Raw genomic sequence first — 24,601 nt, 5'->3', positions numbered from 1 at the left:
AAACATTTTTCAGGCAGTTTTCACTTTTTAAACTTCTCTCCAAGTTAAAACAGAATGCCTTATATATCTCTACATGCACATATTATGAAACTGTGTGCTTTATGTACTGTGGCTTGAAAACCTTCTCTGTTTTTTTGATTTTATAAATGTTTTCATAATCACCCAGATGGTGCAGTTCATGCTTTTGTCATTTTTGAATATAAACTAAATTTCCTAATGAAAAGTGCACTTGTTCTGGAACAATGCCAGAAATTGTCCAAAGAAGATACTTGAAGTTAGTGTCGTAAAATATCTGCGTGGATAAATTATCATGTGTTCAATTAAAACTACAGAACTGATTTTTTAATTCCTATTGAAATCATTGCAAGTTCTCCAAATTCTATCACTTATGCACTTCACATGCCTTCCTCATAATTAACATAAAGAAATTAATGTCATACAAGCTTCAATATTTGATGCCATATGAATCCTGAGGATATTTAAAAGGAGAAGAAATGTAAATAGGATGAAATTCTTAAGCAAGATTACTGATATGACAGGACTAAAGAGCTTCGGAGTGTGTGAAAAGTGCCTCTTTTCTTCCCTTTAATAAGTCCATTACTTGCACTTGGGCATATTTTAAGGTCCTTTTCATGCTGAATCTAGAGTTGGGCATGCTTTGCATTTCAAGCTTTGTCTATGAATCAGTAAAAGCCAAAGTTATTTCTGCTTTAAAATAACAGGAGCCAGGAACAGCTAATCTCTTTTCATTCTGAGTTCCTTACATTATTTTACTGGACAAAGTTTGTGTTGGCTACAAAACAGGCCATTCACAACATCTATGAGAAGGAATTTAGGTAAGAATGAAGAGAGATTGTAGGATGTATAAAGACTCTCTCTCCTGAGCCCATTAAGAAATTCCAAATTGGCACTGTTTTGAATAGTGACATTGCATTAGCCTTGCTAATTTCAGTAATTCAAGCCAATAGCTTCTGTTTACCAATCTTTTGGCTAAAACCTTCCCATTACTATAGTACCAATGTGCTTCTCAGCTAAGGTGAGTTGGTATTTTAAAATAAATGATTGCAGTGGGGAAAATAGTGAAGCAAGTTGGAGGTTGATGATGGGCAGCATGGTAGCACCTCTCTCTCTGTCAGAAATGTTTTGAAAAGAGATAGATGTCTTTACTTCCTCAGTAAGACAGGACCTTTGCTTTTCTTTCTTTCAGCAGGAATGAGAGAGAATATGAGACAGAGGATTTGTCATTCCCTTACCTCATTGCATCTGAACTCTTTGATTATCTCTGTCTGGCTTTTAATTGTGTTCATTTCAATAATTGGGACAGGCAAAGAAACCCATCCGAGATTTTTAAAATTTTATTTTTAATTGGCAAATAATAATTGTATGTATTTGTGGAGTACAATGTGATGTTTCAACATGTTTACATTGTGGAATTAAAAAATAGAGACTTTTCTATAGTAGGAATACATTTGCTCTTCAGTTCATAAAATGCAAATAAACTTACAAACAGTTAATGGCAAAAACTCCAGGGGAAAGGGAACTCCTTTTTAAAGACATTGTCCTAAGTCTGTCTTGAATAACTGGCATCTCACATCATGCTGGAAAAATGTACACAGGGAAATCTTCAGAGCCTCACAAGCTGAGAAAGTGGAAAGATTGCCGAGTGTTTGAAAGGGTTTAGGGTTTCATTTGAAGAGCAGCTGTACCCCACCATGCCTATGCTCAGATACACAGAATACGGACGAGGCGGTCCACTGGAAATCACCCCAAGTGAATTGACAGGGAACCTCAGGTGACATGACACTGCCGGCAATCCACACCTTCCGCACATCCGGCCGTGGGTTATCGATCTGGGATTCCTGTCCGTCAGTGACTAAGACCAAAGCACATATCCTTCCTGGAATACTTTGGCTCATCAAAAAATATAGATGAGAGCGAGAGAGAGAGAGACAGAGTGAGACAGAGATAGAGAAAGGAACAGAGACACAGAGAGACAGAGAGAGAGGAAGGACATCAAAGGATGGGCGGGTAGATGATGTGAACACCCATGAGAGATTTTCATAGGTTCCAGAGCAGTGTTTCTCCAGAAATGTTCATGGTTTAATCAAATAAAAAATAACATCTGACGCTTGAGGAGCACGTTAAAGTTTACAAATAATATTTACATATCTTATCTCACTTGAGAAGTGAGTACAAGTATTTAGTATTATACAAGTTTCATACTAAATAATTAAGTCTTCTCTGCTTACAGACACAGCAGGAAAAGTCTGTGGATCAGCCTTCCCCAGGTTTCTCTTCTCAGAACCCTCCACAGGCTCTGCCCTTGCTCAGAATCCTCATGGCACTCTGTTCATGCCTCTCTTGAGGCACTCATCACATTCTACTTTGGCCTACAGGGGTTTTTGGTACTTGCCCCATCTTTCCCACAAGATAGAGAGTTCCTTGAGGCCAATACTGAGTTTTCCTCAAGTCCGTACCCACTATGGCATCTGGCACAGAGTCTAGCAATGTTCATTGCTCCCCCTCCTAACACCTCTGCCATGTGTCCATCTCCTTATAGATGGAGAGCCCCTTGAGGACAGGCTCCATGCGTTCTCCTGTCCCTAGTGCCTGGCCCACTGGGTCCTCAGACATTCATAAATGTTCTCAGCACTCAGGAAATGTTACATAAATTGATTGGGCATGGTGGCTCATGCCTGTAATCCCAACACTTTGGGAGGCCGAGGCAGGCAGATCACAAGGTCAGGAGTTCAAGACTAGCCTGACCAACATCGTGAAACCCCGTCTCTACGAAAAATACAAAAATTAGCCAGATGTGGTGGCATGTGCCTGTAATCCCAGCTACTCAGGAAGCTGAGGCAGGAGAATCACTTGAACCTGGGAGGTGGAGATTGCAGTGAGCCGAGATCACAGCATTGAACTCCAGCCTGGGTGACAGAGTGAGACTCAGTCTCAAAAAAAAAAAAAAAAGAATTGTTCCGTAAATTAACTAATTAATTATATTGTACTAAACATATTCAGTATAAACCCTTCCTTTCACCTGTGGCTGCCACACCCACCACTCATCCACCTTAAGGGCTTATTCATGATGACATGTTTAAACCAAACTGTTTCTATCAGGCCTCAGGTAATAGTGACAAAGATCAGCATCCAGAATTTGATATGTTTTCAACCCTATCTTCCCCCAAAAAGGTACTCCAAAAAGGAAATTGTAAGGGTTAGAAGAGATTTTAGAGAAAGAGCTATAGGGAAGGAAAAGAAAAAGTGGTGTGATAAAGAAGGTAGGTGAGAGAGCCTGGAAGACAAAGGATGCTGTCTGAGTCTGTTCTCAGGGCCCCACACCTTCTAAATGCTGCCTGGCCAAGGAATGAGAAAGATGAGACCAAAAGAAAAAATAAAAGCTCAAATTGAGAAGGGAACCTCCTGAACTTGGTCTTAGGCTTCATATTGAGGAAAAAAGATTTGCAGATTACTTACCTTGTTGTTAGTCAAAAGGGGCTTCACATTTCTCCCCTGGGTGACCTAAGCTATAATCTGTCTCCATAGCCCTCTGTTAATAATTCTTCCATTTGTGAGGAAATTATAGTGACTGGAAAGGCTCAATTTACTTTCTCTAATCTCTTGGCAGATAAATTGAAAAGACAACCAGAAATTGCTGTCCAACCAGAATTCTGCATGGCATAGGGAGAACCAATTGGGAAAAATCAATCAGAAAAAAAAAAAATCTTTACTTAAGGCGAATGCATCTTTAATCATGGTAATCCCTTTAGTAAATTGCTTTTTCTGGTGACATTGCATACCTGATTGCAGTTTGCTCATTTTGATTTGCTCTTTATATTGTTGCCTGCTTCTTACACAGTTGTGGATTGCACGCTGAGCAGTGAACTTACTGCTGGCATTAAAAATTCTCAGTCAAGTGGGTCTCAGGTCCAAAATGTCACCACTTTGGGAAGTGAATCCAAGGTCACCAGACAATTATATCTCCTTTAGCACTTCCTCAAAAGATGTATTCTCCACCCTCTTAAATCATTTGGGTTATTTTCTCCAACAAGTATTCTCAACATCTTAAAACTGTGAAAATAAGAATGAAATATTGTAAATGGGTTCAACCAAGGACCATAGTGGTAGCTCACATACTAGGATTTGCTCCATAGTCCAACCGCTGTAGCCTCGTGTCATGCTGGGTTTGCTTGTTTGTTTGTTTTCTGTAAAAGCACTCTATTGCCAAGTCATAGTCAGTGGTAAGTCAGTGACTCCCAGATCATCTTCTACAGCAGTTGTGCCCAGCCAGATTCGTCAGATGTTGAAAATGCTGTTTGTTTCAAATGAATATTTTTATAGCAGTTGCGGTAGGGTGATAGCATTATAAGATGGTATTTCAAAAAAAAACTTTGTCATCACAATATTTCCTTGAGATCCTCCTCTACATAATCTTTTTGACATCATTTTTTAAGAAAGCAATACATTAGTCTCCCTTCTCTCAAAATACCCAAAGGTGGTATGTTCTAGGATGTTCACTACAGCATTGTTTATACTTGGAGAAATGAGAGAGAACCTAAAAGCCCATCAGTGGGAAAATGGTTAATTGTGTTATTTTAATATTATGAAATTCCTTGCAGTGATGAAAAAGAAAGAGGTAGGTCCACATGTATAAACAGGCAGAGATTTCTAAGACATTACATTACAGTCAGAGCCTATGTATGCATATGCGTGGAAAATACATTTACCAGTAATTACCCTTGGACAGTGCTAGCAGGGGGAGGTGAAAGGGGACTTTCTTTTGTTAGTCTATATACTTAGGCCTTGTTTGAATCTTTAGTTTTGAGAATGTATTCACATGTTGAGTAGTTTTAAAATTAACAAAATAAAAGAACTCTATTAAGAGTTCAGGGAGGATGATTTGAGAGGGGACAAGACAGGGGAGCTGTTGCAATAGTCCAGGTGAGAGATTATAAGAACATAATCTAAGCAGTAGCAAACAATGGTAACAGAAAGAAGAACTCACAAAATATCAAGGAAACAGAATTTGCAGGACGGGGTAATTAATTAGAGCTGGAGGATGAAAAAGGAAGAGGAATCTGGAGGTGACGCAGGTTTCTAGATTGGGCAATAGTAGCAGTACGGACTGAAATAAGGGAACCCTGGAGGAGGGGCAGTTGAGAATAGAAATGCTGCACTCATTATTTAAGTGGCTTTTTTTTTTGAAATGGAGTCTCACTCTGTCACCCACATTGGATTGCAGTGTTGCAGTCTCAGCTCACGGCAGCCTCTGCCTCTCGGGTTCAAGCGATTCTCCTGCCTCAGCTTCCCAAGTAGCTGATACTACAGCTGTGCCCCACCACACCTGGCTAATTTTCATGTTTTTAGTAGAGACAGCGTTTTATCATGTTGGCCAGGCTGGTCTGGAACTCCTGGCCTCAAGTGATCCACCCGCCTTGGCCTCCCAAAGTGCTGAGATTACAGGTGTGAGCCACCACACCTGGCCTTCAGTGGCATGTTAAGTCTGAAATGTCTGAGAGATGTCCAAGTAGAAATGGCCAGTGGGTAGTTAGATCTCCAGAAACATGTCTGAGCTAGAGATAGATTTGGGAATCCTCAGTGATAAACAGAACCAGGGACATGGATGAGAGCATTTAGGAAGACTTGTAAAATGAGAAGAGTGAAGGTCAAGGAATAGATGAGAGAACACCCATCTTTAAGAAATGAACTCACACCTGTAATCTCAACACTTTGGGAGGCCGAGGCGATGGATCACCTGAGGTCAGAAGTTTGAGACCAGCCTGGACAAGATGGTAAAACCCTGCCTCTACTAAAAATACAAAATACAAAGTGTTGGCACATGCCTGTAATCCCAGCTACTTGGGAGGCTGAGGCAGGAGACTCGCTTAAGCCTGGGAGGCAGGGGTTGCAGTGAGCTGCGATCGCGCCATTGCACTCCAGCCTGGGCAACAAGAGCGAAACTCTGTCTCAAAAAAAGAAATGAGCAGAGGCAAAGAGCCTGCAAAGGAATCTGAAAATGATCAGAGAAGTAGGAGGAGGATCCAGAAGGAAGTGGTGTAAGCGGGACACTAAGTTTAAAGACAGGGAGTGGTCAGCCTGGCCAGGTGGCACACGCCTATTAGTTCCAGCTACTGGGAAACTGAGGTGGGAGGATTGCTTGAGCACAGGTGTTCAAGGTTGCAATGAGCTGTGTTTGCATCACTGCACTCCACCTGGATGATAGAGTAAGACTCTTTCTCAGAAAAACAAAAAAATTACCTGGGTGTAGTGGTGTGTCCTGTAGACATAGCTACTCCAGAGACTGAGGCAGGAGGATCATTTGAGCCTAGGAGATCAAGGCTACTATGAGCCATTATTGGATCACTGCACTCTAGCCTGGGCAACAGACCCTGTCTCTGAGAGAGAGAGAGAGAGAGAGAGAGAGAGAGAGAATAGTCTGCAGTATTGAAGGCCATAGCAAGCTTAGGATGGAAACCCTGAAAAGAATCCATTGAGGAATTAACTGTAAACTGGCAGGAAGGATCTTATTGGATTAATGAAAATGATCTAAAATTGAATTATGGTGATAGTTACCCACCTGAGTAAATTAAAACATATGTTGAATTCTGCGCTTGAAATGTACTTGAAATGGGTGAATTTGATGAATTCTGTAGCATACAAAGTATACCTTAATTAATAAAGTTGTTAAAAATATAAATGGAAAAAAAGAATCCATTGAAATTTAGTTTAGGGCAAGCTATTATTCCAAAGGGTACTCCTAGTCTAATCTCTTCCTAAATGGTTTGGGAAAAGCCCTGTGGAATAAAATGACAGGGAGTCTATGAGACTATTAACGCTATACCTCAACACGCCTGCATTGCAGTATCAATATTTAACTTATTGTTTGATTTGCTTGTCACCAGGCTCTGGATGCTACCACCCTATGTCCCATCTTTCTTTGGATTGCAGATCAGTTGTTGTACTTATTTTTATCATTTTTTTTATGTTTAACACATATTTCCAGGAAAAAAGTAAGATGTCAGGCTATAAAGCCTCAATTACTATCCGTTTTTGTTGTTGTTGTTGATTGCATTTTAATCTGTTGAAATATGGATTTTGATTGGCCCTGCAATAAGTGAGATTTCACACTGAAATCTCATCCTTCATCTTCTGACCCTTCTATGATGCCTGTCCTTCTCAGCCGTTTTCCTTCTTAATTCAACTTGGCCAATCACACGATGTATTTGTCTTGGTTAATGGGCACATGTGATGTATTCTGTAGTTAGGTAAAAACAAAATGGAAAACTTCTGTCCCTTCTTAGTTGTAAGGAACCAGGGCTGCCAATGGCCCTACTTAATTAAAGTGTTCATTTCTTGCCAACTGCATCTTCTTTTTATTTTGGTTCAATATCTTCCTGCTGCTTATTATACTCCTGCTTAGTGATCTGGCTGCCACTCTTTGTAGTAGAATTTTCCTTTTTCCCTTTCATATCTTTATAGCTGTGAGTTTGAGCCATTTGGCATCTTTTTACCTTTCCTGGCCTCCTTTTGCACTTGCTTGCTTTGTTCTAATGCCCACAGAGCTATTTGTATGAGGATCATCCAGCTTTTTCTCCTCAGTTGTCTTCCTGTGGGTTCCTTCTAACTTATGTCCTAATCATGTTCCCAGATTGAATTTTCTTCATCTGATGCCTCTTCTTTTCTTCCTCTGGATCCCGAGTGGTGCCATTGCGTGATTGCACTGAGCAAAATATCTACTACCTGTGAATTAGTTTCTTACTGGGAGGGAGAAAAATTCAATGTAAACAGTTGCTGATTTGGTTCTTCCATCTCCTCCATAGGCAGTGTCCTCATACTACCATCTATACCATATAGGGACATTTCTTATTTGTTGATAAATATTCACACTACTCCTGAGATTAACCTCTAGTTTAATAAGCTGGATAGATTATGTGTTTTTTTCTCCTCACTCCAGGCACATCTGTCATTATTTCCTACAATTATGTCTTGGTAGATAACTGCTTGACAAACTTAAAGCCCTCCTCTCTAAGTGAGTCATGGTCTCCAAAAGACACTGGTCCCTTTCTTTGAAAAGGATGCAAAGCGGTCTCTTTAGATTTCTCTCCAGACAGTGTCTGTGTCAAAGAGAGGAATGCAAAGGTCACTTTAACTCTGAAGCCTTCACCCTCTTCCCTGCCATGAGACCTCTGAAGACCTGAATGAAATCTTAAACTCTTAGGGCTAGCAAGGGTCATCAGAAGCTATTTACCTTCATCCCCTCATTCCATATTTGTATCCCTTCACCAACATCTCTACCTAATGGCTGTCCAAACTCTCACGGACTGCCTCCCAGGGATAGATTTCACTGCCTAGGGCCAGCCTATGCAATTTCCAGATTGCATTGATTATTGGGAAGTTCTTTAAGTCCAGTTTTCAGATTGTGTTTATAGAAAGTTCTTAATTTCTTTTAAATCCAAATCACTTTCCCCTTAGAGGAAAGACAAAGCCGTGAACCAGCATTAACTAAAATGGCATGACTACGGGACAAGAAGAATCTAAGATGAAGAGAGAGAAGAGGAACGACAAAAAGGGTGCAGGCAGGTGCTGGGGCAGGAGACAGGCAGGCAGTATCAGAGAAATATGTCTGTGGAGCTAGAGGGGTACAGGAGGGAAACTGAGGTAAGAGGCAGAAAAGGTGCTGAGAGAACAGTAAGCGAATGGAAACTGGTAGGAAATTAAAGAAGGAGATACTGGAATCTCTTCTAAAAGTAATTGAACCCAGACTAGAGGTTTAAATCAAAGTGGGGAGGTACAGAAAATCATTTCTAAGATTCAAAACCTATCAGAGGATTGCAACCTTGCCCTTTGCCTATGGCTATGGAAAAGAGCATGATGGAGACGAGAGAATATTTAGTAAAACAAGGACTAGACAGAAGAGAAGGGAATAATTGGACACAGGAAATTAGTTTAAAGAGCAATGGAAAGAGAAAAAGAAGTGAATAGAGAAATGGAAAAGGAGGAGGAATGAAAACACAGAACTTTTAGGTTAAGGAATTGCATTTTTCCTGTGCCAGCACGTAATTGTATTTTCCTGGCAAGCATCCTGCAGCCCTCTGCAAGGGGAAAAGGGTGTCGGCATGTGTGACTGCAGGGATTGAAGTCTTATTGCTTTGTATTATTACAGCCAAGCGAGGGACTTCGTTAACGAGCCTGTGTTTTGATGTCACAGAGGCAGGCACTGAAACTTTAAAAAATCAGCAGGCCCTGCACTTGAGAATCAGTGGCGATGGGAAGGGCAGGGTATGGCCCAGGGTGAGGGGTGAGGCGGGGGGAGGGGGTAGATTGTGAGGCTGGGACAGGGGTCAAATGTATGGAAACACAATCACGAAGGTTCCAAGTAAGAAATGAATAGAACCTACTCATCAAAAACCCTGTTTCCCGCCCAGCATGGCACACAGAATGCCAGCATGTGTCAGCTGCTCACATAGCAAAGCATCAAGTTCCAGGCAGCAAAAGGGAGTAAGAACATAATCTTTGCGGATTCCATCCACACCGAATTTGGTAAACTGATGCTGTGGGTAATGAGGACTGGGTATTGCTCAGTAGTGCCTTGGAATCTAGAGGCTAGGGCTTGAGTCCTGCCATTTGCTTCCTGAGCTGCCCACCACTGGCCATGCCTTTGTCTTGACTTCATCATGGATCTGTGGTGGCTCATTCTCCTAAGGAAATCATCAGTTAGTAGAGATCGCTCCTTGGGAAGGATGTCTTGTAAGGAGGTAGCCTTTCACCTGCACATTCTCAGTAGGTTGGGAATATGTGTTCATTCATGTCGCCATTGATTCCTGCATTCAGTCAGTCAGTCAGTCAGTGGAATGACTGATGTTTTTAGGTGTCTGTGTTAGCCAAGCACTGTGTGGGAGTGACAGTGGGGGAATAAGGTTAATTTCTTCCTTCAATGAAGCACAGTCTAGTTGAGGAGAGGAACATAGAAATGACTAACTCTACTATGAGGCAGATGGAAATGAGTGCTGTAATAGAGGTTCCATTCAATTAATACTCAGAAAGAGAAGTGGTTAATTTGGGTTGAAGTGAGAAGGGAAGGCTTCCTGTAAGAGGTAATCATGTAACAACTTACATGATTGATAGATACAATAGGCTTGAAAGATACAATTGTGGGGCCGGGTGTGGTGGCTCATGCCTGTAATCCCAGCATTTTGGAAGGCCGAGGCAAGGAAATCACCTGAGGTCAGGAGTTCCACACTAGCCTGGCCAACATGGTGAAACCCCCCTCTACTAAAAATACAAAATTAGCTGGGCGTGGTGGTGCATGCCTGTAATCCCAGCTACTTGGGAGGCTGAGGCAGGAGAATTTCTTGAAGCTGGGAGGCGGAGGTTGTGATGAGCCGAGATGGTGCCATTGCATTCCATCCTGGGCAACAAGAGCAAAACTCTGTCTAACAACAACAAAAACCCCAGAAAGACCCAATTGTGAATAGAAAAGACAAAGAAAGGATGGGTGAGAGACAGAAAAACAAAGAAGGGAGGAGGGAGAGAAAGAAAAAGGGGGGAGAGGGAAAAGGATGGAAAGAGAAGGAGGGAGGGAAGACAGGAAGAGACAGGGAGGGAAGGAGAAGGAGAGAGGGGGAGGGAGATAGAGGAAGGAAGGTAAAGAGAGAGAGGGAAGGAGAGACAATAAGGGGAAGGATGGAGGGAGAGATAGCAGAGAGAAGGGGAGAAAAAGAGAGAGACAGAGATAAAGAGGGGGAGGGAGGAAGAGAGACAGAGAGAGAGAGAGAGAGACCATTTCAGGCTAAGGGAATAACGTGAAGAAAGATATGGGAACTCCAGAGTGCTCGGCATTTTCAGCAAATATTGAACAGGATGGTATGACTGCAGCATACGGCACTTGGAGAAATATATGGGCAGTTGAAACTGAAAAGCAAGAAAGGATGAGCTGGAGAGGCTCATGAATGCCATGCTCAGGAATTAGGACTCTATCCCACATACAGTAGGGAGCCATAAAAGGATTTTGAGGAAGAGAGAAATGTGTTCCAACTTATGTTTCAGGAAAATAGTTTCCTCTGGTTCCAGCTATCACAGAATGGAACATTCTTTCTTCCTGGATGGCAATGGGCTGCTGGAGAGGAACGGTTCTTACGTGGCTAAGGTATTGAGGACTGTGGGTGGCGGTGAGGGGAAGCCGAAAGAAAGAGAAGAAATGGACAGCATCAAAAGATATGGCACCTGCGTGAATGTGAGAATGGGCACTCGCTGACATGCAGGTCCAAAGGCAGGAAGAGAGGAGGTTGAGCCAAGATGACAATGTGTGCTTCCAAGTAAATTAAGGGAAAATAGTCTTGATTTTCTAAATCCCATTGATGATGAATGTCTTAGTCAATTCTTACACTGCTGATAAAGTCATAGCCAAGACTGGGCAATTTATAAAAGAAAGAGATTTAATGGACTTAAGTTCCGCATGGCTGGGGAGGCCTCACAATCATGGTGGAAAGCAAGGAGGAACAAGACACATCTTATGTGGATTGTGGCAGGCAAAAAGAGAGCTTGTGTAGGGAGACTCTGGTTTTTAAAACCATCAGATTTCATGAGACTTATTCATTATCATGAGAACAGCATGGTAAAGACCTGCCCCCATGATTCAGTGACTTCCCACCAGGTCCTTCCCACAACCTGTGGGAATTCAAGATGAAATTTGGGTGGAGACACAACCAAACCATATCAATGAGGGAGAGATTTTATACTCAGAGAGTACTTAAAGAACACATTCAAATGGAATAACTTAGGGAGGCTGTTCATCTTCCATGTATAAAGATACCTGCCTGCTGTTGATTACTGGATGGAGCGTTTTCAGGGCCTTGAGCCATTTTGACCCTTGGCTATTGTATGAGCATCTTCCTTGGCTGTTGGACACTGCCAGGACATGGCATGCATTTTAGTTCTCAGGCCCATTTTTTTTTTGTAAGGTCCATCATGGCTAATTAAAAATGAAATGTTTCCTGATTTGAGGTGTTCCCATCCAAGTATATCGAAAACCCTGATACACTGATGAAGCCCTGACATACTTGGGCTCCAAGGGACTGCAAGGCCACTCCCTCACTCCCACAACCCCTCACCAGCAATTGGATTTGGCTACAATAAGTGACATTTTGCGTTTTTCTTCTCTGTGCTCAAAGCCCAATGATGCATGCCTCTGTAGCTGCATCATCCCTGATTTTTATATTGTAAACAGAGCTCTGTGACTCTAAACCATTAAATATTTTTTTTAAAGTTATGAGGACAGAGTGTATGCTTTCATTTATTTTTTTAACACAGTTTCAGCTTAGCAGCCTTTGTATGAGTTACAAAAGCAAATATAAGTTTCCTGAGAATGTGTAAAAGTGTCTCTTAAAAAATGCAGCCTCATGCCTCGGTGTGGTGACTCACGCCTGTAACCCCAGCACTTTGGGATGCTGAGGCAGATGGATGGCTTGAGCTCAGGAGTTCAAGACCAGCCTGGGCAACATGGTGAAACGGTGTATGTACTAAAAATACAAAAATTAGCCACGTGTGGTGGTGTGCATCTGTAGTCCTATAGGCTGAGGAAGGAGGATGGCTTGAGCCTAGGAGTCAGAGGTTGCAGTGATCTATGACTGGGCCACTATATTCCAGCCTGGTAACAAAGCCAGACCCTGTCCCCAAAAAAATGCAGCCTCAGATTAAAATCCTTGGTAAAAGTTGCCCTCTTCCCCATTTCCAGTTGAGGAGGTATCTGTATCTACTATTCCAGGGTAGCACTCAAATATACATTCATTTTCATTCTTTTGGACAACTTAACTTGACCTTCAAAGCACAGAAAGAATACTGTTGGGCATGGATGCTTTGGTATCAGGTACATTCACACACAGACCCCTCTACAAAGTGACGTACCAGAGTAGTGGTGCACTCCCCTTAGGAACTAGGAAGCATCCCCAGATGCTGTTATCTCTTGGTTTCTAGTGCACGTTTTTCTTTTTAAATTATGGCAAAATATATAGAATGTAAACTTTGGCATTTTAACCAATTTTCAGTTTTTATTGAGGTAAAATACACATATATACTTTGCATTCTTTATTAATTTTGAGTGTACAATTCAGTGGTAATAAATATATTTGTGTTCTTTTTTTTCTCCTTCATTCCTCCTGCTTCTCCCCTTCCCAGACTGTGGTAACTACCAATCTACCTTCATGAGATCTATTTTTTAGCTCCCACATATGAGTAAGAACATTTGATATTTGTCTTTCTGTGCCTGGCTTATTTCACTTAACATAATAGCCTCCATGGCCAGGTGCAGTGGCTCACGCCTGTAATCCCAGCACTTTGGGAGGCTGAGGTGGGAGGATCATTTGAGGTCAGTTTAAAACCAGCCTGGCCAACATGGTAAAACCCCATCTCTACTAAAAATACAAAAATTAGCCAGGCGTGGTGGTGGGCACGTTTAATCCCAGCTACTTGGGAGACTTTGGCAGGAGAATTCCTTGAGCTCAGGAGGTGGAGGCTGCAGTGAGCCAAGATCACACCACTGCACTCCACCCTGGGAGACAGAGTAAGACTCCATCTCAAAAAAAAAACAAAAACAAAAAAACAAAAAACCGAACACATAATGGCCTCTAGTTCCATCCATGTTGCAAGTGACAGGATCTCATTCTTTTTTATAGCCGAATAGTACTCCATTGTGTATACATACCACATTTTCTTTATCCATTCATCTATTGATGCACACTCAGGTGACTTACAAATCTGGGCTATTGTGAATAGTGCTACAACAAACCTGGCAGTATAGATATCTCTTTGATATACTGATTCCCTTTCTTTTGTGTATATACCTAGCAGTAGGATTGCTGAATCGTATGGTAGTTTTATTTTGCATTTTTGGGGAACCTCCAAGCTGTTCTGCATAGTGGTTGCTTACATTCCTACCGACAGTGTGCAAGGGCTCCCCTTTCTTCACATTTGAACCATTTTAAAGTGTACAATTAAGGGATGTTAACTTTTTTCATAATGTTGTACAACCATCACCACTATTTCCAAAACATTTCATCACCCAGAAAGAAACTCTGTAATCTTTAAGCTGTAACTCACCCTTTCTCTGCTCCCAGCCCCTAGCAATCACTAATCTACTTTCTCTATGTATTTGTTTATGCTGGACATTTCATATAAATGGAATTACCTACTATTTGGTATTTTGTGACTGACTTCTTTCACTTACTGTAATGCTTTTGAGGTTCATTCATGTGGTGGCATTTATTGGTACATCATTTCTTTTTTGGCTAATATTCCATTAAGTGGATGTACCACCTTTTGTGTTTCCATTCATTTGTTGATGGACACTTGGGTTGTTTCCACCTTTTGAATATTATGAATACAATGCAATCCACATTGGCATACAAGTATCTGTTTGTGTACCTGGTTACAGGTTGTTAATGCATCAACTACAGCAAGAATATAGTATCTTCAAAGGCCATCTTGCTTTGGAATTCTAGAGACACCTTCTAACAAAACTTGGTTGTACAGACTGGTTAGATGTTGTGGCACTAACAACACTACCATGCACTTCAGGCACAGTCAGGGTGGCAGATGCCCCTCACTTCACTCACTCTGACTTCTCAGATAATCCACATTAGCTCCCCGTCTCTCCTTAACTCAGCATTCTCTGTCTTCTTTTTTCTTTAAGAGATGGGTCTCTCTGTGTTACCCAGACTGGAGTACAGTGGCTATTCATGGGTGCAATCATAGTGCATACAGTCTTGTACTCCTAGTCTGCCACCTCAGCAACCCAAGTAGCAGGGATGACAGGCAGGCACCATGGCTACATCTGGTTTGTTACCCGACAATCCTACTGAAATGTCTTTGAAAAAATCACCCATAACCCTCTATTTTACATCTACAGTGGCTTCTTTTCAGTCTTTACTTTTCTTGACCCCTACACAACATTTGGCCATATTGATCCACCCCTCTTTAAAGTGCTTCCTGTCCCTTGCCCCTCTAGATCAGTTCTCTTGTTCTTCTTCCCTGGCCCTTGCTGTACAGTGTCTCTGTCCCGAACTCCTCCACTTCCACTGACTCTTAGGCCCATCATTTCTCATGGGAATGAGATAACCTTTCCTGTGGGAAGTAAAGGCTTTGCTGAACTTTGATTTCTGTGGAGCTGTTAGGAGGTCTCAGGCAAGAAGGACATGTAGACATCAGAGGAGTAGTCAGGACACTGCTGGGGAAGGTGGTGAGAATACTGGGGCTGGTGGAGGAGATCCAACATCCACATTACCCACAGATACTGTCAGTGCTTCCAGGATGGGGTTGTTCTATTCCTGGGAATATGATTTGATTCATGATGTGCCTAAATAAACACTGGGCACAGTGGCCCACACCTGTAATCCTAGCATTTTGGGAGGGAGGATCACTTGAGGCCAGGAGTTTAAGAGCAGCCTGGGCAACAGAGCAAGACCCTGTCTCTACAAAAAATAAAAATAAAAATAATTGGCCAGGCGTGGTGGCACATGCCTGTAGTCCCAGCTACTTGGGAGGCTGGGGTGGGAGGATTACTTGAACCCAAGTATTCAAGGCTGCTGTGAGCCATGATCGTGCCACTGTGCTGGGAAACAGAGTGAGACCCCATCTTTATAAATAGTAAGTATGTAAATAAGTAAGTGGTGGCCCATATGACTTTTTTGTTTCTTTCTTAATGGCTAGACATAATAGTGAAGTATAGCTGGTGGTTGAAACTCCCTGGAAACATTTGTGTTAGAAAAAGGAAGCAGTCTGAGCCCTAGTTAAGGACAATCACTGATGTTACCCTCCTAACAAGGAACTTGCCATAGAAAAGACTACACTAAGTCACTCATCAGGAATTTGTGAGTCAGAAGGTCCAGCGTGGTAGTTGACAAAGCCCAGGTGACCCAAGTTGCCTAACTGTTTTTTTGTTTTTGTTTTTGTTTTTTTTGAGACAGGGTCTTACTCTATCACCCAGGCTGGAGTGGCACAATCACAGCTCACTGCAGCCTCAACCTCCTGGACTCAGGCAATCCTCCCACCTCAGCCTCCCAAGTAGCTGGAACTACAAGCACACACCACCATGCCCAGCTAACTTTTCTATTTTTTGTAGAAACAAGGCTTCACCATGTTGCCCAGGCTGATCTCAAACTCCTGGGCTCAAGGAACCCACCCTCCTTGGCGTCCCAGAATACGGGAATTACAAGGTGTAAGCCACCGTGCCCAGTCTCTTAGCAGTGTTTTTAAGATTTTTCTACCTAAATCACCCCATACATCAGAGAAGAGTGAGAGTGAATCCTTACTCCTGAGGATCTGAGATGTACCCTGCTAAACAAGAAATGTCTGAGGAAGTCTTCAGTGACTTTCAAAGTAATACATTTCTGTTCCATCATTAGCCTTGCTTGTTTTAGTATAAAATCGTGTGCTTTCCCCCAGTTCCCTAGGAAGAAGCATGCCATGGCTTGCTTCTACCTACAACCCACTGCAGTATAATCTCAAGATACACATACTCCAGATTGAGAAACAGAGGCCTATAATAAGAGAGGCTACACCTCAGCTAATGGGAAAAATTCATCGTATGTATTCTTTCAACATCCCATTGTTGTAACTAAAGATGTTTGCAGACTGGAATGAGCCATAAGAAATGAAGCAGACATCTCATTGCCCAAACCCCCTTCTAGGAGAGGCCACTGGATCATTCCTAGGTGTTATTGTCATTTAGTGGGCAAAATTAGCAATACATTTCTTTGTCAAAAAGGCAGATTGCGGGTTGGGTGCGGTGGCTCACACCTGTAACCCCAGCACTTTGGGAGGCCAAGGCAGGCAGATCACTTGAGCTCAGGAGTTTGAGACCAGCCTGGACAACATGGTGAAACCCTGTCTCTATGAAATACACAAAAATAATCCAGGAGTGGTGGTATGCACTTGTAATCCCAGATACTAGGGAGGCTGAGGCACAAGAATCACTTGGACACTGGCGGTGGAGGTTGCAGTGAGCCAAGATTACACCACTGCACTCCGGCCTGGATGACAGAGCAAGACTGTCTCAAAAAAAAAGCAGATTGTGAAATGAACCCATTCCCAAAAGGAGTCCCATTTGGCCAATTAAAAACCAGAGACCTCAAGTGTTCCTCTTCCTCTTCATCTGATCTATGAAAAAGAAAATCTAGACTCCTAGAGACCCAAGGATCATTAGCAAAGTCATTTTCTTCTGCTTTAAAGTCTAAGTAGTCATTTCACATCTAAAAATTCACAAAAGAGGAGGTATTGAGGTGGCAGGAAAGAGGGTTGTGCTGAAGGGAGAACAAGGAAACCAGGGTCTGTTTTGGATTCAGGAGCGAACGGCAGAGCCCAACAGCTTCTGTGGGAACAGGCAGCAGAGTGAGCAATATTGCAATGAATGTGATTTCTCCAGAGATTTTCCCCAGCTTCAGCCTCTGGGGTTTGCCAAGCAATGTCCTGAGGTTTCACATAGTCATATCTTGGAGGCCAACTGTACATACAATGCAAAACACAGAGATAGCAGTATTGCTCTGTTGCTATATTAGGGCCAGATTGAAGCCATCTGCTGGTGCAAGCTTGGCAAGGAAGAAACCCCCATGCTTGGCTCAGCATCAGCGTTCTCTCTCCTGGCATGTCGATAGCAGCACTTCTTTCAAGCTGCCCTCCTGTTGATATGGGTGAAGCCCCCATAGCAATGCATCATCCTCCTTGAAGCCCACGCCCCCAGAGGGTGAGCATTTGCTTCCTATTATGTGCTCAAGACTCCAGTGGCTTTGAAAGGGCCCAAAGACTTGTCTTCCTGGCTCCCAGATCCCCCTGTGCATGCCTGTCCATGCCTGCTTGATGCACCCCAGGTCCAGCAACTTCTCCCACAAAGCTCTGTTGAGTTCAGTAGAAGTTGTTATGCAGGAGTTTAAAAGCAAAACAGAAACAATCCAGCATGGCTTGCCAGGATCTGTTATCCAAGATTAAAAAACAGCTCAGTAAAAAAGAGAATTCAGAATTTAGTAGCTGATGAACATCACCAGAGAAACATCCTAAGAGAAGCAACTGATTGACCCAACTTGCTCATGGAGGCCCTGTCAGGGACAGCCACCTTGGCTGCTGTAGGTGGAGGAATGATTACAGCCTGCAGCAGGCTGTGTCCCTCACTGGGCTGCAAGAGCCTCAGAATCAGAGAGAAATAAAACTAGAAGGAAACTTAGAGGTCATGCAGTTCAACACTTTGATTTACCAGATGGGGCAAATGAGGTCCAGAAAAGAAGGAAATGACTTCTCTAAGGTGAAATAATAAGTCAGTAGCTAAACTAGGCTTGGAACCCAGGGCTCCAGACTGCCAAGATGCACAGAATCACTTGAGGCCAGGAATTTAAGACCAAGCTTCCTAGGGACTCTGCTAGGAGACGCTGAATAACCAATGATGGAGGGCTATTCATTGCTTTTTGCAATGCAGACAAACTTCTCAGCACAAGAAAAAATGCAGACCTTAATGACTGACTATTATTTTCAAAAGGATTATCTAATCTGCAACAAAAAGGACATGAAGGTGAAATGAGAGTCAGGGCTGAGTGTGTAATTAGTACAGATGTTGGGTCTACCCTCTGGGCATAGTTAAACTGATTACAAATAGAAACAGATTTCTGGATTTAGCATGAAAAATCTCCTTACTGGCCCAAAAGGTTCTCACTGATGATCAACTTCAAGATAGAAACAATTTATGTGCATTTTATAATATGTACCTAATACAACAAAATCACTTCTGGAAAATCACTGATAAACATAAAAATACAAATGATTGAAAAGAGAATGGTTTGTGGTGATTCCCATAATACATCTGGTTTGTAGCAAACTGAGCATTTTCTGGTTTGGTGTAGATTTAGCCTCTTTGTAGGTTTTTTTTTTTTTCTTTACTTCATTTGCTACTGGCTGATCCCCAGATACTGTTCCCACAGGCTTCTTGTTTATTTCAACACAAGATGTCTGATAAGTCTCTCCCTCTTAGAGCTGTCTTCTGCAGTGTTAACAATGATCTTTCTAAAAAACACACATCAGATTGTGTTATTTGCTTACTTTAAAACCTTCAGCGGCTCCCTATTGCCCACAGAATAGTTTTAGCATTCCTAATCCACCATGATTTGGCCCTTACTTGTCCCTCCGCCTTACCTTTCATCACCCACCACCTCTTCTGCAATAACACACACACAGATACACACACACCACAACAATGTCCATTCTGTGGCTCCTCCTACCATGGAGGCTACTTGCTGCCTCACAGACATTCTCTGAGCTTGGTGATTTTGGTCAAGTCACATCCTCTGCCTGGAATAACCATTCAGCCACTGCCATAAGTCTGTCCATCCTTCATGGTGTAGATTATGTCCCTATTATCATTCATTTTATTTTTTATTTTTATTTCAGTAGTGTTGTGGGTACAGGTGTTGTCTGGTTACATGGATGAGTTCTTTAGTGGTGAATTTTTGATTTTAGCACACCCATCCCCTGGGTAGTGTATACTGCACCCAATATGTAGTGTTTTATCCCTCACCTCACTGCCACCCTTTCCCCGAGTCTCCAGTGTCTATTATATCATTCTTATGCCTTTGTGTCCTCATAGCTTAGCTCCCACTTATAAGTGAAAACATATGATACTTGGTTTTCCATTCCTGAGTCACTTCACTTAGAGTAATGTCCTCCGGCTCCATCCAAGTTGCTGCAAAAGACACTATTTCATTCCTTTTTATGGCTGAGTAGTATTACATGGTGTACATATACCACACTTTCATTATTCACTTGTTGGTTGATGGGCACTTAGGCTAGATCCATATCTTTGCAATTGTGAATGTGCTGCTATAACCATGCGTGTTCACGTATCTTTTTCATAGAATGACTTCTTTTCCTTTGAGTAGATACCCAGTAGTGGGATATCCCAATTGTTTTCAGACATCTTCCCAGATCTTTCTGTTGGGAATTTTTATCTCTTTCTCTTCTACCCCCGAGGTGTTTGCTTGTGCCTTTAGCTGAGTCCTTTCTACTTTCTGCCACATAGCTAATTGGATTGCCTCTTGATCAATTTCCCTTGCCAGTGAAGGGGTTCGTGAAGGCAGACACTAAGTCCTCCTCTAAAGCTCTACGGTGATGCTTGAGACATCATAGGCTAGTTTTGTTTGTTGAATTAAATTGGATTGCATATCCCCTATCCAGAAATGTCTGTATTTATCTTTGACCAAAAATCCCATTTCCTCTGTCTCCATAATACTTTCTTGTTGTACTAAGCTATTCCCCTTTATCTCTAATCTTCATGATGGTGACCCAAGCGTAGAGTGGCTTTGCTGGGATTCCCATCAATTATAATCCACAGGTGCCTGGCTATGGAATTGGGTAAACTTTTGCTGCTGCTGAATGAAGAGCCTCAGGAAACCTGCAGCCATAGCTTAGGAAACACAGGAAGATAGCATTCTGAATATTCCTGGGGGTCTTTTGGAGGTAGAAGACTTGGCCCAGCTTTCTGGTTGGGGTATCCAATGGCCTTGGCCATCATTGTTGATTTCTTCAGGGAAATAGAACTGATAGGATAATTCCCATGCCCAAATCCAGAGTGCTTTTCAGGATTTCAAAGAGTTTAGCAATACTACTTAATCAAGTATGTGGTCAATTTTATGTGGAAACAGTGACTTTGCTCTCATGCTTTTTGGAAGTTCTCTTTGGCACTGTGTATTTCACTAATGGAGTTTATTTGTTTTCAAGAAAGAATCCATTACTACTTATTCACTGTAGTGTATTTGGTATACAGAATTTTTCAAGAGACAGTATAGCTTCATATGAGGTTTAGAGTCAGATCTGGACTCAAACAGCTCTTCTACCGCTTACCAGCTGTGTGAATATGGGCAAAATACTTAACCTGAGCTTGAGTTTCCTCTCCAGTAAAATGGGAATTATAGTACCTACATCATGACATCGTAAAGATGGTTAACTTAAATGAAATAATGTACAGAAACAGTTTAACACAGTGGCTGGACTACAGTGATTGGGGGACTCAGTAATTGGGGGGCATTACTATAATTTCAAAATACAGGGCCCAAGTCATAGAAATAACAAAAGAAGGCCAGGCACAGTGGCTCACGCCTGTAATTCCCACACTTTGGGAGGCCGAGGTGGGCAGATCACTTGAGCTCAGCAGTTTGAGACCAGCCTGGGCAACATGGCAAAATACCATCTCGAGAAAATAAAAATAATAACCAGGCAGGGGTTCACATGCCTGTGGCCCCAGCTACTTGGGAGGCTGATGTGGGAGCATCACTTGAGCCCAGGAAATCGAGGCTGCATTAAGCCGTGATCACACCACTGTACTGCAGCCTGGATGACACAGAAAGACCTTGTCTCAAAAACAAAACAAAACAAACAAAATCAGAAGAGGTCTTAACTGGCCAAAAAAAAAAGATTAGAAACAACTGGATTTAACAAAACTTCTGGGTTTGCCGTAACTGCTGCAGTAAACAAAACTGTTGAAAGTCAGCAGATGATCTGAAGAAAGAAACAGTGTTGGCGCTGAGCAGTGACATTAATAGATACTGTTTCATCTTTATGTTGGGCAAGGGGGCCCCCTCCAGAAAAGGAATCTGAAAGCAATGCTGAGTGCTCTCATTCAGGTCAACCCTAAAAATACTCCTCTTCATTTAACTTGAGAAGTTGCTGTGAGAACCAAGGCTGGGCTTTCAACAGATCTAGCCATATGTGCTCTCCACTTTGGTGAAACCTGATCGTGACCTAAGCCTGTGCTATCCTTGCCGACTGACAGCTGACCTCGGCCTTCTCTATGCACCCTGCATAGTTCACCTTTCAAAGAAAGAGGTCTGATTTCCAAGTAGAGCATTGCTCTTTGTTCTTTTTCTCTTTTTATTTTTTTGTTTATAGGTATTTATTTTGGAAGGGAGGGAATATAGATTATAGTCTGCTCAATTGCTTTTCCCTGGGTAAGAGAGTTTCCTGGAAAATTTGATTTGAATTATTATGAGACCTCAGGAAGAAAAACTCTGTGCTTTTAAAGCAGTAAAATGTAACCAGATTCATATATCTTTTTTTTTTTTTTTTTTTTTTTTTGAGACAGAGTCTCGCTCTGCTGCCCAGGCTGGAGTGCAATGGCGCGATCTCGGCTCACTGCAACCTCTGCCTCCCGGGTTCAAGCAATTCTCCTGCCTCAGCTTCCCGAGTAGCTGGGATTACAGGTGCCTGCCACCACACCCAGCTAACTTTTGTATTTTTTTTTAGTAGAGATAGGGTTTCACCATGCTGGTCAGGCTGGTCTCAAACTCCTGACCTCAGGTGATCCACTTGCCTCGGCCTCCCAAAGTGCTGGGATTACAGGTGTGAGCTGCTGCACCCAACCCAAGATTCATATATCTTAAAAGTTAGGACATCATTTCCTTCTACAGCCATGAAAATGGTTATATTTAATAACAAAATGGAGAAAATAGTCGTATAAAGAGTGTAGACAAAAGTGTAACAAAATATATATTATTAAAATGAATAGGAAAAATATCAATACCCTCTACATAAAAAGGCAAAAGGTAAAAACTACTATGCATTGAGAAATATAATTAGTAAACTAAAACATAGGAAAAGCTTATCTGCACTAGTAATCAAATCCGTGCAAATTAAAGAAATGTTGAGATGTCACCTTATATTAACACAAATATGTTTTTTCGATGGAGGTGCCATGAAATTGGTTCTCTCATCATTGCTGGTGGCAGTGTACATTGCAATAGACCTTTTGGAAACTGGTATCACAGTCTATGAAATTAGACTCCCTGTCTTTGATGACTTTGACCTTGCTGCCTGCCCTAACCAGTGTCAGCCTTAGCAGAGTGCTGGTCCTGGGCCCCCCACACTTTCTTCCTGTGACTTATTGAGTGTTTCATCCCCTGTAAGAGAAGCTCTTCCTTCCTCTTCCTTCCTTCCCTTTGTAGAATCCCAGTCATTTCCTTTGTGCCTGTTGCTGGGCATCTCAGTGTCCCAAAGGATCTTTCCAGCTCCCTTGGCTACCAGATAGTTGGCTAGTGAAATTGCTCACATCACGTCACCATCACAATATATTGAAATAGCAACATTGGCAATGGAGTTTAGAAGAGCCAAGGGAGTAGATTTGATCTCTAAATCTGGAAAAGCAAATCTGAAAGAAACTGAGCCCTGGGCCAGGGCCAGCCATCTTGAATTCCCTGATAAACCACTCTTTCTTAGGTTTGCCTTCTGGGGGCACCTTTGCTTTAGGGCAAGCTAAATAACACCCTGATTTCTTTTCAGAATTATGAACATGTATCATAAGTGGTAGGCGGTCAAAGAAAGAAAGACCCTTGCCCCATTAGCCTCTCCTTACTCCCCATTCACTTGGTGTCAGTTTAAGTCTATGCTTTGATCGATTTTGCTGTTTTGCGAGTATTTTTTCTAGGTGGGGGATGAAAAGACCTTAGAGATAAAAAGAGAATTATTTGGAAAAATGAAACAACTTTCAACAGCGAGCTGCCTATCCTCAATCCTAACTAAAGGAAAGCTCCCAGAATAAGGAAATGTGTATAAGGTTCAGGGCCTAAGAAACGTACACTGGGAACCCATAGCACCCCCTTCCCGACCAGCACACATACACACAAGAGCACACCCACATGGTATAGTCAACCACATGGCATCTTATGTTTTGATACCCATAAGATCTGGTGAAAATGCCCTTCAAGCAAAACCTTGCCTGGGAGGAGATGTTGCAAAGGGCCATTGTGCACCCTGCAGTGTGGGTGCAGCCAAAGAGAGTGGGGTGAAGCCTGTTCGCTCCCCACTTCCCCTTGCTGTGATCTCTGGAAGGAGCACTTCTGCCTATCTCCTTCCACTGCCTCCCCTCCGACACACACATCCTTCTTTTTCCCATCTCACAGTGGCCTTTTCCTCTCCCATAAAAAGGGGAATCAAAGCTCAGGCTTTCTAGCAGTCTAGACACATGCTCGAGCTGTGGGCAGTGTTATACTGAGGCTATGGGTAGACTTGCATTTCAAATCCTTCTCTTTTGATTGACAGAACTGGCCTATGATCTGGATGTGGATGATGCTCCTGGAAGCAAGCAGCAGGTGATTCCAAAGGACAACGAGATAAGCACCTCTCACAACCTCGGGAATGCTCATTACCCACTGAAGCTTCTCACCAGCGTGGCCCTCTCGGTGGTGTGCTTCGTCTTCCTGGTGCACTGACTGCCTGGTGCCCAGCACATGTGCTGCCCTACAGCACCCTGTGGTCTTCCTCGATAAAGGGAACCACTTTCTTATTTTTTTCTATTTTTTTATCCTGTATGCCTCCTCCAGCCATTAAGTAGAGGACTAACCTTGTGTTATGTTTTTGAAAATCAAATGGTATGTTTTGGAGGAAGGTAAGTTTTAGTGGTAGTATATAGATGATCCTTTTGCAAAGAAAAAAAAAAACATCAAGTTGTGCCAAATTATTTTCCTATGTTTGGCTGCTAGAACATGGTTACCATGTCTTTCGGTCTCACTCTCTCCCTTTCTTTCTCTCTTTCTCTTTGCATGGATTTCTTTGGAAAAAAAATAAATTGCTCAAATAAAAA

The 24,601-nt window shown here is 42.3% G+C and overlaps 1 protein-coding gene across 2 annotated transcripts in view; it reads left to right on the top strand.

Annotated features, from left to right (window-relative positions):
• GPC3 (glypican 3) overlaps nt 1-24,601 on the top strand; it is a 465,274-nt gene extending 440,673 nt beyond the window's left edge. For both annotated transcript variants that reach the window (XM_008989909.5, XM_002763282.7), the window contains one exon: nt 24,061-24,601. In XM_008989909.5, the coding sequence (XP_008988157.2) occupies nt 24,061-24,230 (170 nt within the window). In that variant the 3' untranslated portion in view covers nt 24,231-24,601. The remainder of the gene's footprint in view (nt 1-24,060) is intronic.

This window comes from Callithrix jacchus, chromosome X (assembly GCF_049354715.1).
Source record: "Callithrix jacchus isolate 240 chromosome X, calJac240_pri, whole genome shotgun sequence".
NCBI lineage: Eukaryota > Metazoa > Chordata > Mammalia > Primates > Cebidae > Callithrix > Callithrix jacchus.
Note: the sequence above shows the minus strand (reverse complement) of the source record. Positions and strands in the feature narration are given on the sequence as shown.